General features: G+C 43.2%; 1 protein-coding gene across 1 annotated transcript in view; it reads right to left on the reverse strand.

Annotated features, from left to right (window-relative positions):
* The window catches only part of AHNAK2 (AHNAK nucleoprotein 2), a 123013-nt gene extending 106666 nt beyond the window's left edge, over positions 1-16347 (reverse strand). The window contains 1 exon segment of the mRNA XM_074213242.1: positions 16278-16347. Within this exon segment, the coding sequence (XP_074069343.1) occupies positions 16278-16332 (55 nt within the window). The 5' untranslated portion in view covers positions 16333-16347.
* Between the last annotated feature and the right edge of the window lie 1347 nt (positions 16348-17694).

Genomic DNA, 17694 nt, shown 5'->3' on the forward strand with positions numbered 1-17694 from the left:
CATGGGCAAGTCCATTCCCCTCCTGGGTCTCAGTTTTCTCTTCTGTAAAATGAAGGAGTTGGACCAAATGGTCTCCCAGATCCCTTCTACCTCTCAATCTTGTGATGCTGTAAACAATAGCCCAGCTGGGAAATGGAGTGGAACAAGGTGATTGGTATAAAGATACTCAGAAAGGTAAGAAAAGAGATTTGTGGAGACCGCCCCCCTTCTCCTTCCCGCTGATTATGCTTTGGCTTCTGCTACTCAGTATAACTTTGGGCAATTTCCTTCTTCTCTCTAAGTTTCCTCATTTACAGTGGGGTTTTAGACTAGATGATCTGTAATTCTCTCTCAGATCTAAATCCTGTGAGAGAAATCCAAGGGGGCCCTTAGAGGGAGGGAACATATTTAGGAAAAACTGGTCCCAAACACCAATCCCTCTCTTCCTGCCTCAGTCTCTTCCAGATGCCTAGCAATAGAAGACAGACTTGTCCAGAGATCTTAGCCTCAAATCCTTAGGTGCCCAATTCCTATTTTCCATTTCTGAAAGTGCTAGGGCCTATTAAATATTTATCCCTGGCACCAGACCTCAGCCCCTCTTCCAGGCCTGTGGGTTCCCAAAGAAGAAAAACAAAAAGAAATATTCTGGGCACACTGAGAGTACTCCCAAGAAGGAACGAGTTTAGCTGCTGCTTTTCCAAGGAGAGTTCTCGAAAAACAAAAATTTAAAAACCTTCCCATTTAAGTAGCACTTTCCCCATAAAAACTCTGCGAAGGTATTAGTACCTCCTATTATTGTTTCATTTTACAGATAAAGAAATCGGGACTTAGAGAGGGAAAATAACCTTCCCAGTATGACACACCTAGAGAGAACTCAAACCCAGGGCTAAAGACTCCAAATCTAGTGCTTTTTCTACCAAAACACATCATAATAATACTTGAGTGTCTCTGTCTTCTTTCAAAAATAGGAAAACTACTCTTCCCCACAGCTTACCTATCTTCCTGGTCAGGGTCTCCAGATACCCCCTCCCAGGGGCTGGTGGAAAAGCTACATAGCCAGAGACTGAACATATGGTATGAGCCAGTTCCCAAAGCAAGAAGTGATCTTCTGCAAGTTTCCCTTTGACCCATCAAGGAACTGAATGCCAAGAATAAGAGCAATTAGACCTGTCAGTTTAACCCTGCCCCCATGCATCCAAGCAGCTAAGTGGTACAGGGGTTAGTGAACTGGACCTGGAGTCAAGAGAATGGGAATTTGAATCTGACCTCAGACCTTAACCACTAGCATGGTGACTTTGAGCTAGTCATTTAACCCTGATTGCCTCGCATCCAGGGCCATCTCCAGTCGTCCTGATTCATATCTGGCCACTGGATCCAGATGGCTCTGGAGGAGACAGCGAGGCTGGTAATTTGGCACAGCGCCCCCCCCCCCCCAAATCCAATTCATGTGCTTGTCATGGCATCATCTCTCTGATGTCGTGGTCGTCTTTTAGAACAAAAGACAAACAACATCATGCAGCCAACCTGATCCAACCTACACCTCCCCAGCTTCCAGAGCATCCTCATTCTTCATTCCATCCCAACAAACCAGATTGTCAGTTTATTACAATTGTCATTGTAATTATAAAGACTTAAAATAGTGACCTTTAGAGACCTTCTAATCTTATAAAAAAAAAGTATGCTGAGGCTCAGAAAGGGGGAATGATTCAGCTGGTAACTCAAAGGTAATAATTATTAGGATTTGAACCTGGTTCCTAAAACTCAAAACCAGAGCTCTTTTCATGTAGGCCAGAAAAGAAATGGTCTTAGAAAGGAGACACAGGCTTGAGTGTCAGATCTGTGTGGCTTCCCTCTCAACAAAATAAAGGTCCTAGACTTGGTGATCCCTAACATCCCACAGCCTTCACAATCAAATCTGATTCTTGGGTAGGTACTGGACCTCATTTGAGCAGGGCTGGCAGTCAACCAGACTTAATGGGGTGGGGTGTGTAGAGGGAGGAGCAGGGGTGTTGGGTTTTGGCTCTCACCCCAAGGTGTGAGCCAATCTCATCAATAGCCCCACCCAGCCCCAAGAGAATTACTGTTTACCACTTAGGGTAACCAAGAAAAGACTGGGAGGTGGGGGTAAGAATGTAACCTATTCTGTGGGCCAGAGGGTGGAGCCAGGTAGGGAGCAGCTCCCTCCCCCCACATTTGTCCCAAGGCTTTTTTTTGTATACAGACCTGACCAGCTGGGATTGGACTGGACCTCTCCTTGCTAAGAGTGACTCAACCAAGCCCTGGTTAGCCCGAACTGCAAGGTTAGTCATAGTGCCTACCCCTCAGAGCTGGCTCCTGATTGGGACAAGAACAGGGAGCTTAGAGCTGCCTCTTTCTGTCGCCTCTCTGGCTTCAAAGACAAGACAACCAGAATCAGAGATTATGCCAGAACCCACAGAGTCATAGCCACCAAGCTAAAGAATCCTTTAGGAATCTCCAAAGGTATCTCCTCCTGACCATAACTGAGTGAGAATCCCTTCCTTGATACTGGGACAAGCTTCAATTTCAAAACCCTCCAGTAATAGTCTTCATTACCCCTTTTACTTTGGACAGATTTAATGGGGTTTTTTTTCAGATTTTTAGCAAGGCAGTGGGGTTAAGTGACTTGACCAAGGTCACACATCTAGGTAATTATTAAGTGTCTGAGGTCAAATTTGAACTCAGATCCTCCTGACTCCAGTGATGATCGATGCTCCATCTAACTGCCCTGACAGATTTAATTCTTAAACCATGTTCCTTCTATTGAAGGAACTGAAATCTGCCTCTCTGAAATTTGTTCTTGCCATTCCTACTTCTGCCCTACTTCTGCCCAAATAGAATGAGACACTGGGATGCTTCCAAAGTAAAGAGGTTTTTCTGGATCAAGGATATTTATTAGGAAATTATCATTGCTATTATTAATAATTTTATTATTTATACCATAATGTAATCTGCAAACAAGACTTGAAGAACTTAATGAATATCTTTATTTTAATAGATCTGTGATCTTATTGACATGGACATTCTCTCCAAAGATTCAGCAGATTGCAACACATCTATGCCTGCATCTAGTTTCCGTCCATTCCTTCCCATAAATCCTTGCTGGAGGCAAAGTCTATCTTTAGATCTCTTAACATTCCATGTTTACCAACAGGGCCCCTGGACTGCTCATCATTTTCTCTTCTCCACCATGATATGTCCAACCCACCTACTTGTCCAGTCAAATAGATCTCAGATGAGAACCTTTAAGGTGTTTCATTAATGCAATTCTTTTATCAGTAAGATGATGTAGACCACCATGCCCACCATCTGTCTCTCTAATGTACATTGTTATTAATATTTTGATTAATTAATAATGATTATTTGATTGGGGAATAGGTTGGACTTTTGCTTTCAGTGGTTTGAGGAATTTTCAAAATAAGGCTGGATTATAAAGAGGATCGAGGGCTGGTCTTGATGTCACAACCTATTGTCACCAGCTGATCTTCAACAGGTCACTAAACCTCTTCAGTGTCCCCAAGGAACTCTGAGATTCTAAATTTCAAAAAGTGCTGGGAAAGAGAGAATTGGGAAAGAAAGGTCTTCATTAGGGATTCCCTACTCCAATTTTAAATCATAAATCTAGTCTCCCATCCCTCCCAAAATAAGGAACTCAAAGGACCCTAATTTAAGAACAAGAAGTGACCTTAAAAGTCATAGCATCCAACCCCCCAGATAAGGGCACTGAGGTACATATTTGTGTTAATAGATAAAAACCTTAATTCTGAAGGACTCATGATGAATCTCCAAAAAAGAACTGGTGTAGCATGAATGCAGATTAAAAATAGTTTTTTCTTTATTTTATTTTTCTTTTACTTGTCTTTTTTCACAGCATGACTTACATGAAAATGTGTTTTGCATGACTTCACATACAAAATCTATGTCAAATTTCTTGCCTTCCCAATGAGGAGAGAGGAAGAAGGGAGAGAATTTGAAACTCAAAATTTGCAAAAAAAAAAAAAAAATGTTAAAATTTTACATGCAATTGAAAAAATAAATAAAATTTTAAAAATAAAGGTCTTCTCAGGAACTTCCCCATCCAATTAAATTGTAGTTCTGTTTCTCTCATCCCTCCCCAAACTAAGAAATTCATAGGATCTCAGATTTAAAGCTAAAAAAGACAGATGTCATAGAATCCAATCTGTTCATTTTACAGATGAAGACACTAAAGTGAAGTGACTTTCCCAGATCATGTAACTAGGAAGTATCTGAAGTGGGATTAAATCCATGACTTCCTGACCCAAGTCCAACATCCATCCACTGTTCCACAATGCTTCTTCCTAATAGGAAAACTCTTCTACCAATACAGGTCAGCACTTGCTTGGCAATTTATAGTCTTTGAGAATGACTCCCTAATTTTAATTATTGCTCTATACAATATTTGGATTCCTTATGACAATCTTGAGAGACATATAATACAAGTAATATCATCTTCATTTTACTAGTTTCTACAGGTCTGTGACCTGAAGTGAGCAAAGACTCAAGCCCTGGTTCCTATCTCCCTTCAGCATTCCCCTAGCACTCAGCTCATAATTCCCTGGCTTTACACCTTGCAATCACCTGAACCACCTAGTCATAAGCCTGTAAGTAACTGGAAAAAGCCTTGGATTTAGAGTCAGAAAATATAGTTTCAAATCCCGGCTCTAACTTGCTATGTGTAAATACATATATATACATATATACATGTACACACACGCATATGTGTGTGTGTGTGCATATTGCATCCAATAATAGCCATCTCTAAGATGGGGAGGGGAAAAGGGAGGAAATTAATGTACATGATAACCTTAACCTTATTATATATTTAAAAAGTATAACAAGTTGTGCACAAGAGATTTGTAGTTTCATGTGCAATCATATTTTCCTATTCTACTGTAATTGAAATGCTAGTTTTATCGCATAAATTAAAAACAAAATAAATAGAAATTGAAACTATATATATATATATATATATATATATATATATATATATATATATATGATGTAATGATTATGATGATGATGTTTGTCCTTCGTTCTCAAAAAAAGACCATGATATCAGGGAGATAATGTCATGACAGGTCATTGAATTGAATTTGAGTGAGGGGGTATGCTAAGTCACTAGCCTCCCTTTCTCCTCCATCTGGGTCCAGTGGTCAGATATGAATCAGGAAGACTGGAGATGACCCTGGATATGAGGCTATCAAAATTACATGACTTGCCCAAGGTCAAACAGCTAGTCAAAATGTCTAAGGTCGGATTTGAACTCAGGTCTTCCTGACTCCAGGGCAGGTGCATCACCTAGCTACCTAATATATGTATACACACACACACACACACACACACACACACACACACATACACACACAGACATTTAGAGAGAGAAATTGAGGGGGGGTGAACTAGTTTCTTTTTTGCTCTAAGTCCTATGACCTTACCATAGTCCACAAATGGTGCCTATAAAGAGGAGGATGGTCATGGATACAAAAACAGTCCAGAGAAGGAAAAAGTCAATGAACTATATTAGACTAGCAAGGATTACCAGAGGAAGTAAATGTTAACAGCTGGTTTGAATTGTTGAAGAAGAAGGATATTTTGGAGACTTGTGAACAACAAAGTGAAAATACACAGAATAACCACAGCTTGGCACAGTGTGGGCTCACAGGAAGGCTTCCGAAAATAGTTATTCAGCCCAACAAACACTTATTACATCTCTACTGCATGAAAGGCATTGGTCCTGGTGCTTCTTTAATTATTGGGAAAAACACGATGATGATCTGAAAACCTATCAAAAATGTCACAACCATGGTCTGTGGGAAGGGACCAGTCCTAGAGAGGGATCATTTGTAATAACAACAATAATGTTAACTAGGAAAACTTCTATTAACATTGTGTTTTAAGGTTTATAAAGCATATCATCATACAACTACACACAAGAGGTGGTTCAAGTATCATTTCTCCCATTTAACAAACAATTATACTGAGATTTCAGAGAGATGGGGCAATAGATTGTGCAGTGGATAGAGTATTGGCCCTGAAGTCAGGAAGATTCATTATGAGTTCAAATCTGATCTCAGGGGCAGCTAGGTGGCGCAGTGGATAGAGCACCAGCCCTGGAGTCAGGAGTACCTGAGTTCAAATCCGACCTCAGACACTTAATAATTACCTAGCTGTGTGGCCTTGGGCAAGCTACTTAACCCCATTGCTTTGCAAAAAAACTACAAAAAAAAATCTGATCTCAGACACTTGACTTGCTGTATGACCCTGGACATGTCACTAAACCCTATTTGTCTCAGTTTCCTCATCTGTGAAATGATTTGATGAAGGAAATGGCAAACTGCTCTAGTACCTTTATCAAGAAAACCCCAAATAGGGTAATAAAGAGTCAGAAATGGCTGGAAAAAATAATTTGGGCACATCCCACTTATATAGCTACTATGTATCAGAATCAGGATTTAAACCCAGGTCTCCAAATGACGCTAAATCCAGTTTTCTCTCCTTCCTACAACAGCTCCTACCCTACCTATCCCTAGCCTTGTCATCTAGATATGGGAACCCCCCATATCCAAGACTCCCCTCCTTTCTGGTTAGTCAAAACCCACCTATCCTTCAATGAAGCACTCATCCTAACTCTTACACTGCCAGATCTCCCTTCCAACCCTGACAGTTCACTCAGTTGAGCCCTGGGCCTGAAGTCAGAGAGAACTAACCCAGAGTCAGTCCCAGGATATCCCAGCTAGTAAGTGTCTGAGGTTGAATTTCAACTCTGGTCCTCCTGGGTCTAGGGCCATGCTCTATCCACTGCCTTTCTATCCTCCTAGCTATCTGACTTTGGTCACTTCTTGGGGCTGATAGAAGAACCATGTCCCCAGATGGATCTACATTTGATCTTAACCATCAGAGTTATCCAAAAATGTTATGAAGTCAGAAAATAATGAGCTCCCATTCCTAAAATTCTTAAAGCAAAAATGGAGGACAGACTGTTATTGGGATGTTTTAGACAGGATTTTTTTTTCAAATATGAAATCTAAAGCTACCTGAAATCTGTAGACCCTTCTAGTTCTATAATTATGCCAGCAGAGTTAAAGCCTCTATTCTGACTCTTACTCATGTAATCTTGAGCAAATCACTTCTCTGTAAAACAATGGGGGACTGAAATAATGATCTCTTAAATTTCCTCCCAGCTTTAGTTTCTGCAATCCAGAACTCCCCAAACACCCACTCTGATTAGCTTCCAGGCACGCATGTCTAAGGAAAGAGGTTGGATCCAGCCCTGAAGGGAAGCCTCAGGAAGAATGAAGGTACACTGTGTCCCTTGCCTGACTACCCTATAGAAGCTTTGTTATGTTGAAGTGAGTCTGGAGAACTGGGTTCAGGTCTTGGCCCCATCACTAGTTTGCTATGACCTTGAACAAATCATTTACTTTCTTGGGAACTCAAATTTACCAGTTGTAGTAGTGATGGGTTTTCCTCCCTGGGCTGCAGAATAGATTTGATGTTATTCAGTTATTTCAGTCATGTCATATTCTTTGTGAACCCCACTTAGAGTGTCTGCCTACTTAGTGGTCTGCCATTTCCTCCTCCAGCTCATTTCACAGATGAGAAAACTGAAGCAAATGGGTTTTGTGACTTGCCCAGGGTCACATGGACAGTAAAAGTCTAAGGCTGAATTTGAAGTCAGGTCTTTGCAACTCCTGGTCTAACACTCTCCACCTTGCCACCAAGTTGTTCACTTTAATCCAATTCACTTGCAAGTCAAGACATCACTGGGTCCTCTTTAAGAAGTATGAGCCACAGCAACAAACTGCCCCTTAGGGGATAGATAGGAAGGGAAGTTTTTTTAACATTTAGAACTGGGAGAGATCTAATCCAGAAACATCTTTTCCAGAGTGGGAAACTAAGAATGAGAAAGGGGAAGGGACTTTCCCAGGGAGTATGATATTCAAAGCTGAGTAACTTTGACTCCTAATCAAATACTCTTTCCACTGTTTTCAAAGGCCTTAAATCTTGTGCAGATGTGCTGGGAGAATTATTGTTCCTCCCTTCCTCCATCCGTTCTAACCCCTGTTTACACTAGTCCAGCTCCTCTGGCACAGATGACAGGAGCTGGAGAGAATCATCGGGAGGCAGACCTGTTTCTCAGGTCTCTAGACTTCACCGTGTGAGCAGCAGCAGAATTATGCAGAAGATCCCCGAATTCAGAGGGAAAGCATCTGGGTTCAAATTCTGTCACATCACTCCCTGGCTTCACCCATCCATTATAAAACAGGAACAATAGTCCCTGCCCCAGCCCCCTGTTTCTTCAGGCTATGATGAAGATAAGGTGAGGCCATGCATGGAAAAATATGGTATCCATTGCTATGATGATGATTATGTTATGATGGGAAGGAGAAAAGCACCTTGTCATAGTTGTTTGCTAGGAAGACTTAGATTTAGGTCCTTCTTCATACTAGCTGTGTGACTCTAAGCAAGTTATTTACCCTCTCAGTGGTATATGGAGTTTCCTCACCTGGAAGATCCCTAACATGAAATCATAGCTTCAGGGTCAGGGAGCCATGGCCTGTCTTCCAGCCTTGACCTTTTTTTTAATAGAACTAATTTTAAAAATTATTGATATTTTTTGTTTTTATATCACCTTCATGTTCAAATATATTCTTCCACCCTCCCTTCCCCAGAGAACCATCCCACATAACAAAGAATATAAAAAACAAGAAGAAAAAAAGAAGAGAAAAAGCCAATTCAGCAAAAGCAGCCTATACATTAACCAAGTCTGGTGGTACTGAGAAGCAGTTACTAGGAAGTCATCCTGGACAGTGCCTCCCCAATCAGATCTCACTAGGGAGAGGAGGAGAAGGAAGGAGGAGACAAGGGTAAGGGGGTCCATCCTCAAGAGCAGCTAAGATTCTGCCCTCAGAATACCCTGAGATGACTAGTGCCCCAGCCTCCTCCTCTAGGGAGACTGACAAGCTGATCCGCCCCCCTACCCACTTCCCCAGTCAGTGGAACTTAGAAAGCCTCTTTCTGCTCAAGTCTTGACTCTGAGTTATTTCCCCCATAATCATAATCATAATCATAATCCCTTATCTAGGTAAAGAGCACTTTCCCATTGACAGAGAACATCAGGGTCATGGGGCAAAAAAACCCCAAATACAGTCAACTCTCATTGCTACTTGTGTCCTGGGAACTGAGTTGAGCTGATTATAAGTAAGAAGGCTAGTTAGCTCTGTTAGTTTTCCCCAACCAGAACCTCCTAGTGATAAAGGACTCAAAATCTCTGGGGTTCCAACCTACTCTAAGAGTGGGATTCTGTGACTACTCAGGGAGAGATGGGAAGGCAGGACTGGGAAAAGTTACAATCACTATTCTTTGCCAGTGGTTTGAATGAAGGACTGCAGGCCTTGACAGTTTGAAGCAGCCAGGCTGGGCCTGACTTTAACCTTCCCCCCCCCCCCAATCCTAGCCTCTGATTGAAAATCACAGACTTAGTCCTGAACTTGGGCAAGAAGGAAACTGAGGTCAGGGCTCCATGAAGAAGAAACTTAGAATTGGGAGGAGTTTAGATGGAAATACCTGGGTGATAAGCATCCTCACAAAGGTTGCTTTCTTGCACACCATGAACAAAATACAGATTCCAACTCTCAACCCTCAAGATAGATATCAATTGTGGGAGGATCAGAGAGGGAAAGGTAATAGAAAGATTATGACAGAGTATCAGGACATCCAGGGTGTAGTCTCAGATTTGCCACAAACTCACTATATCACCCTAAGAAATCTCCCTTCTCAGATGCTCAGATTACTCATCTGTAAAATGGGGATAATAATCCTTCAATCTATCCTATGCTGAGAGGCAGGATAGTGGGGAGAGAGCCAGAGAGCCAGGCTGGGCACCAGAAATAGATTGAAATCTCACTTCCACCACATCAACTTTGTCACTCTATCACTTTACCTCTTGGTGTAGTAGGTAATTAAGAGACTGAATCTCAGAGACACATGCTTGGCTGCATTGGGGGAGGGACTTTCCTCATCTAGGGAATCTTAGATAAGGTCTCTGTCTCCCTACCACATGCCAGGAGCTTTGCAAGAGATACAAACAAAACCCTGAAACAGTCTCTGCCCTCATCAGGAGGGGTAACGTTCTAAACATTGGGGTCATATTCATTTGCATGCTAATTACTTTACATTCTAATGAGTTGTGCTACCCTCTGTCCTTCTAGAGCCTCTAGAAGATCAGATGAGACAATGAATGAGAAAGCACTTTGGAAACACATAAAAGGATTTGTTTGGTTGATTTTTTTTAAATATTTTTCCAAACAAGTCTCAGTCAGCAGAAATGGGAATAGCAAGAGTAGATTTCTGAGCATTCAGGCTCTTTCATCATCTGGGAATCCATTTCTGGGAAGGAGGAAATCTGACCAGGGCTCTGATGTGTTCCTTGGGTAGAATCAGACCTCATGGATCAAATACTTAGAAGCAGAATAATATGGTGAGAGGAACGAAATAAAAAATTAGTTGGAGGAAGGGACTTGCAAAGAATGGATTAGAAACAGGGGACATGCGGTAGTTCAACAAGTTTGGGGAATATTATAGCAGTCTAGTCAGAAGGCAATAAAGATCTAAAAGGGTCTAAACTAGGAATGTAGCAAAATGGAGAGGAGAAAATTTGTGTGTGATGTTACACAGCACTTGGCAATTGTTGAATATGGAGGCAGGATAAGGGAGAGGAAAGAATCAAGGTTAATTCTGAGGTTTTGAAACTGGGGGATAGAAGTAGGAGGCAAGGGGCAGATTTATGGGGGAAGAGAGGAGATAAATTCAGTATGGGACATGCTGAGTTTATGGGCACCATCAGATATTCAGGTAGATAAGTCTGTTTTAAAGATTCAGGGCTTAGTCATGAGATTAGAGATAAAGAGTTGGAAGGACTCTTCAAGGTCATCTGGAAGTTCAACCCTCTCTCAGGGTCACACTAGTGAAAAGTGACAGGGCCAGGATTAAGACACAAATCTATCTCCAACCCTAGCATTCTTTCCATCAATTCTCCTCTTTCAAGTTAAGAAATGAAATTGTGGGTGTAATGTTGTTAAAGTGGAAAGCATCCTAGACTTGAGGTCATAAGACCTGTGGTTAAGTCCTGGTAATTTGTTGTGTGATCTAGTATAAGTCACTCTGGGCCTTAGTTTCCTTAGTTTGTCTGTAAAATGGAGGACTTGGACCAGATGCTTCTGAAATCCCTTCTAGCTTCAAGAGTCATTTGAATTTTCTACCTCCTTGGTCAGCTCCTGCCAAGTTCTGGCTTCAGGGCATTGTCAAACTTGTGAGGTCAGAAAATTTCCTTTTCTACAGCTTCAGGGAGATGGGCTTCACGATCGATCTTTCTTTCTTTCTTTCTTTCTTTCTTTCTTTCTTTCTTTCTTTCTTGTTTGGTTTTTGCAAGGTAATGGGGGTTAAATGACTTACACACAGCTAGGTAATTATTAAGTGTCTGAGACTGGATTTGAACTCAGGTCCTCCTGCCTCCAGAGTCAGTGCTCTATCCACTACATCAACTAGCTATCCAGGCTTCATGATTCTCAAAGGACCTCCTGGCTTCAATGTTTTCTTGCACTTGAGTGAATGAGTTTACCCAAGTTGAGAATGTAGGGAGAAAAAAAGGTCAAAGACAACCTTGAGAAATACCTAGATTTAGTAAGTGGGAAATCACCAAAAGGAGACCAGATAGAAAGGTAGAAAGAAACAAGTAATAAGTATCACAGAAGACAAAAGAATTGAGAATCTTGTCATTGACATGAAGTCCAGTACTGCTGAAAGTAAAAAAAAAAAATGAGATTATTCATTGGATCGAGTGATTAGGATTAGAACATCTGAAAGCATATTATTGGGGGTTCAGGATTTAACTGGGGGAGGGGGTAAAGAAATAAAGATTAGGAATCTAGGCAAAGGGCAAGAACCACAAAGGTAGCATGGGGTCCAAAAGTACTTGAGAGAAGCATTGTGCCAAAAGATAGAGCTGGTCCCCAACTGTGCCAAGGAACAGAAAGGTTAGAACAGGTTGAAGCTTCAGCTGGTACCTTCTGGAGGTAGAAGAAAGAATCATCAGGACCAGATACAAAGATTGGTTTTGACACCTCTCTAAGAGGACCGTTGGAGAAGTCAGCTCTCAGCCCCGAGGCTAGGGGATGAGTAAAATAACCTCAGGAGGGAAAGGCCATAAAAGACTTAAGAAAATAAAAATCATAGGATTATCCAAAATCCTCACTTTCATCAAATCTCAAACTTCTACTATTAACTCTTTCTCTATCAGAGGTTAACTTCTCTATATAGTGGGGAGAGGGGGGAAAGTACATCAGTATACCAGTTTAGAATCTTGCTACTTACTTGACCTTGGACCATCCATTTCCTTTCAGTCTCTTCATCCATAAAATGAGATCATTGGTCCAGATAATCTCTAAAATTCCTTTGAACTCTGATTTTTTTTCTCCAAGAACAGGAAAATAGCTCAAAAATCAGGTCCCAGAAAAGACCCCTGGATCCCAAAAATAACAGGTTAGCTGTATATTATAGTTCAGAAGGAGGTAAGCCTTTGTGGTTTCTAATATGTATGCTGGGGTGGGGGCGGGGGAGAGAGGAGGTTGGGAGATAAGTCTACCAGATCTGGTCCTGAAAAGAAGGAATCAGCATGCTACAATGGAGTAAACGTTGATTCTGGTTCAAATCCTACCTCTGACACTATCTGTGTAACCTTAAGTAAATCAATAAGGGTTCCAAGGCCTTGGTTTAAATGAGGATTTTGGATGAAATAGCTTCTACAATCTTTTTTAGATCTATGATCCTATGATCAACCTTCCTCAGAAATAAAGAGTAAAAAGGAAAAAAAACCAAAAGCCTCCCAAAATCTTGGCCTGGAGACTCACACAAGATGCAGGGGTTGGGGGAGAGAAGGAGAAAAGGGGCCATAGAAGGAAACTGACCCCCATTCTTAAAAACAATAAGATGCCCTCTAGTGGTACCAAGTATCATTTTTTAACATCTTTTACAACCACCTCCCTCCTTTTTTTTCCTTTCCAAAAATAGATTTCTTTTTACCTCACCCCACCCCCTGGAGAGAAATGACCCACTCTCCATGCCTGCAAGCTCTTCTCACCCTGTTTTCCAACCCAGCTAAATCAGGGAAACGCCCCTGTCCCTGTTAGCATGTGTGCTAACTTGTATGTTCCTCTATGTGTGTGTGGGGGGGTGTCAGAGTGAGTCTGTTTATTTGTCGTTGTGTGCACCTTATTCATCTGGGAGAAGATGGGGAGGGGAGTAATAAGAGAGGTTCCTGCTGTCCAGAAAAATGATTCGGGAACCATGTCCCACCTGCATTCCAGGAGAGTTTGGGTAGGAAAACACAAAGACTCTGCTTCCTGAGCCTGGAAGGAGTAGAGTCTGGGAATATCACATGACTTCAAACTCAGAGGTAGACAAAGGCAGAACTGGAGGTAAGGAAAGAGACTTTGGTTTTAATCTCAGCTCTGGTGAATGTATACTTGAGTGAGTCAGTATCTTCCTTTCTCTTCTAAAAAATGGGAATACTAAATATTGGGTCATTTCTTCAACTTTAAAATGAGGTTATTCATATTTGATTGTGAGGAAAACACTTCATAAGCCTTAAAAAAAAGCTAAACAAATGTCATTCAAGTGTTTCAGTCACGTCCAACCCTTCATGACACTATTTGGGATTTTCTTGGCAAAGATAATGCATTTCCTTTTCCAGTTCATTTAACAGATGAGAAAACTGAGATGACTTGCCCAGGGTCACACAGATTTAAACTCAGGAACATGAGTTTTCCTGACTTCAGGCCCAGCATTCCATCTACTGTGTCACTTAGCTGTCCTATAGAAATGGCATATTATTTTAATAGCTTTGGGATAAACAAGTTGAAAAGTGCTGCAAAGGAGTTTGGATAAATAAATCCCTAAATCTCACTTTCTTCATCTATAGAATGGGAAGAATAGAAACTTGTCTCATCATTGTCTCAGGCTCTTAATGGGTCTGTGAACAAAAACATCTTGGAAAATATAAAGCACAGTCTGGAATCATAAATATGATATAATAAACATTTATTAAATACCTACAATGCGCTTATCAGACCTGGGGTAAGCATCATTAATATTATGATTTTATATAAGGAATCAGGTCAGGTCCTGCAGCAAACATCACCCCAGACCCCTCCCTTCTTCTGTCCTTGGGTCTGTCCCTGGCCCAGGGCCCAGTAGGCAGGTCCACACTGTTGCATTAGTGAGATAAGAAATTAGCTCAAAGGATGAGGTTAGGGTTTTTCTGAGGGGGAGGGGGAGTATGGAAACATTTGCTTTTTGTTTTTGCCAAAGATTCTGGAATGTACAAGAGTGTTGGCACCTTGGGTCCCAATGGGACAAAAAACAATGAAAAAAAAAATCTTAGTTCCAGTTAAAGCTGGGAATAAGAGTTGCCTTCATTTATTTATGTAATTTTTAATTGGTTGATTCAGGCACCCCTGCAGTTCTGTCCTGTTACCTCTGTCAGGCCCCATCTCTGGGAAAAATGCCCAGTTTGTCCAGGGTGTGGCAGATGCATACAGGCAGTCATTCCAGGTAAGGACACTCAGTCTGCACAGGGGTCACTTCCTGGATATCAACCAGGGCCCTTCCCATCAAAGATGGCACTCCCAGACTTCATCCACTTCCCTACCCCCAGGAGGAAAAAGGAAAGATGCCAGAACCCTCCACCCTCACCTGTACCCCAGACCTTAGAATAAACTATGGCAATGGTTTCTAATCCTGACAGGATCAATCTGCAGTGGACCAGAGCTAAGAAGGAAATGGTGACTCATTCTCCAACACCAAATCCAATTCCCCATCATCCTGAAAACTTCCTCCAAATCTAAGCTTCTTCCAACTCTCCTTACTCTATCTCCCTTCCCACAAACAATTTACTCTGAGCTGGAAAAGTCAGCACCTGTTGGACCACTGAACTTGGTGTCTAGATTGGGCTGGAATATGGGTCAAAAAAGAGTCAGAAGGAGAGACCAGCTCCAGAGCCAAGCAGGGTTTAAGTGAAAATGAAGTTCATTCATTTATTTATCCAGTTTTATTAAGTACTGTATTCCCTTGCAGGATCTTACAAGAGATACAAAGATTAGAGAAAGTTTTCAGCCCTCCCTTGGTAATAGCTGCTCCAGCTGCCCCAACCTTGGGCAAGTGTCTGCCCTTTGAATGATTCCTCCGGCCTGCCCCCCACCCCCATTCTCACAGAAAAACCAGAGAGGAGCCCAGAGACAGACAGAGCAAGACCAAGAACACGGAACCGAAACAGAGCACCAAGTAGAGTTAGCAGATTTAGAGAGCCTTCTCCTCACCCTCCAGGGGCAGAGAGATGGTGGAGGTGAACCGAGTTCTCTCCCAGACCCTGTTACAGACAAATAAAATGATCCCCTGTCCTGCAGCCTAGGCAGGGATCTCTCTCCCTGCTGGGAATCGAGAAACTGAGGCACCAAATTAAAAGGGAGAGGCGGGACGCCCAGAGTGCGGCCTGGGCGTGGCTGGAGCCCGCGCTCCTTGCGGCACCTTGGGGCCACGCCCTAAGATGCTGTGGCCGCTGGGTAGAGGTGAGGGCCGGAATCCCACTTTACCTGGGGGCTCTCAGTAGTGTCCACACTGCAACCAACATACCCAAGCATGCACACATCGTGAGGGCCAACTCACTCATAGACCCATAGCCTGGGACCTCACATTTCTAAAGCTCTTAGAGGGTTAGAAAAGGCGTTCTTCCTAACAACCCAGTGTGGGGTAAGGAGTGACCAGTATTCCCTCCATTTCTCAGATGAGAAACCCGAGTCTCAGAGAGGTGTAGACACTCGGTTGGGTGTCACAGGCAGGACACTAACCCCTGTCTCCTAACGCTCTCTACTACACCAGACTCGGTCACCCGCACTGTCCATCAAGCCTCACACACAGAGTCGTGCACATGGAAACACGTCAGATGCCCCCCCCCAAGCCCCGCTCCCCGCCACACACAGAGGACCGGGCACAGGCGCACACGCCAAATGGCACGCGGATACACAAAGGCACACGTTCTCTCTCTCTCTCTCTCTCTCTCTCTCTCTCTCTCTCTCTCTCTCTCTCTCTCACACACACACACACACACACACACACACACACACACACACACACAAAAGCACCTCCACCCGTCGGCCCCCGGCCGCTCCCCAAAGAAGAGGAAAGCTAGGAAAGAGAAAGCGCACCACTGGCAGGGGATCCGGGCCAGTTGGGAAGCACCAGGTGGAAGCAGTCGCACATCCTGGCGGGGCCTGCGGGCCCAGGTGGGCTCCGCTCCGCTCGGCTCGGGCAGGGTCCGCGGGCGGCCGGCTGGCCCGCACTGACTGACTGCAGAGCTCCGGCAGCCTGGTCCCTAGCCCGGCCCCAGATGCCCACCCCTCGGCTCCCTAGGCCCGCCTGGGCGGGGCGGGGCCAGGCCAGAGTAGCCCCGCCCGGGCCACTGCGCAGCAGGGTGGGACAGACTGGGGGGCGCCTGGTGGTGCTGAGGTCCGAAGTGCGGGCCCTGCTCGGACTCATTCACCCCATTGGTTCCAGTGTGTGGGTGACCCGCCCACGGGGGGGGGTGGAGATGCGGGTTGAGTGGGCGGGACCCCAAGTATAAGAGCCCGATGGATCAGCTTTGGGGTGGGGGTGTCTTGAATCATGAAGTCCAAACCCGGGAGGTGAAAAGGAGGCCTGACCAAGGACCCTTACTACAGGTGATCCATCTGCACCAGCCACAAGCACCACACTTGTAGGGACATCAGACAGACTCTACAGGGAACATCTGAGCCCTCTACCAAGGCCTTTCCCCAGATGTGCTTAAATTCTAAGATCCTCCTGAAGAGACTACTTAGAGCAATTCGAATGAATCTGGGTCTCCATTTCCCCATCCTTTCAGTAGGAAAAGGGCTCAATGACTTCTAAGCCCCTTCCAATTCCATTCTATGTGTTGCCCTATGAAGGGCTGAGAGCTGGAGATACAAAAAAAGGAAAGGTCCAAGACCTTGATTTCAAGATCATGATGGAATGGGTCAAAGGACGAATGAGAAAAGGGCAAAGGGGAAACAGAGGCAAAGAACTGCCAGAAATTTAAGGGGGAAACTATCCCTCTAACCAGTTGGTCAATAAATGTTTATTAAAACATTTGCAGTTCCTGTTTTCAAAGAGTAATGTGAGAGAGGGCGGCTAGGTGGCATAGTGAATAGAGCACTGTCCTTGGAGTCAGGAGTACCTGAGTTCAAATGGGACCTCAGACACTTGATAATTACCTAGCCATGCGGCCTTGGGCAAGTCGCTTAACCCCATTGCCTTGCAAAATCTAAAAAAAAAAAGTAATGGGAGAGAGAACATGCTATGGACAAACAAGCTACATGTAGGATAAATAGGAAATAATCCATAAAAGGATGGCACTACAATTAAGGGAGATCAGGAAAAGTTTTTTGTAGAAGACAGGATTTCACTGGAACTTGAAAGAGGTCAGGAAACAGAAGGTGGAGATATGTTGCAGGCATGGGGGACAGACAGAGAAAATAGCCAGAGTCAGCAAGGAAGAGATGGAGAACATCATTAAAAACAAACTAGATAATTTTTATTACATTAAATTAAAAAGCTTTTGAACAA

This window comes from Macrotis lagotis, chromosome 1 (assembly GCF_037893015.1).
Source record: "Macrotis lagotis isolate mMagLag1 chromosome 1, bilby.v1.9.chrom.fasta, whole genome shotgun sequence".
Classification (NCBI taxonomy): Eukaryota; Metazoa; Chordata; class Mammalia; order Peramelemorphia; family Peramelidae; genus Macrotis; species Macrotis lagotis.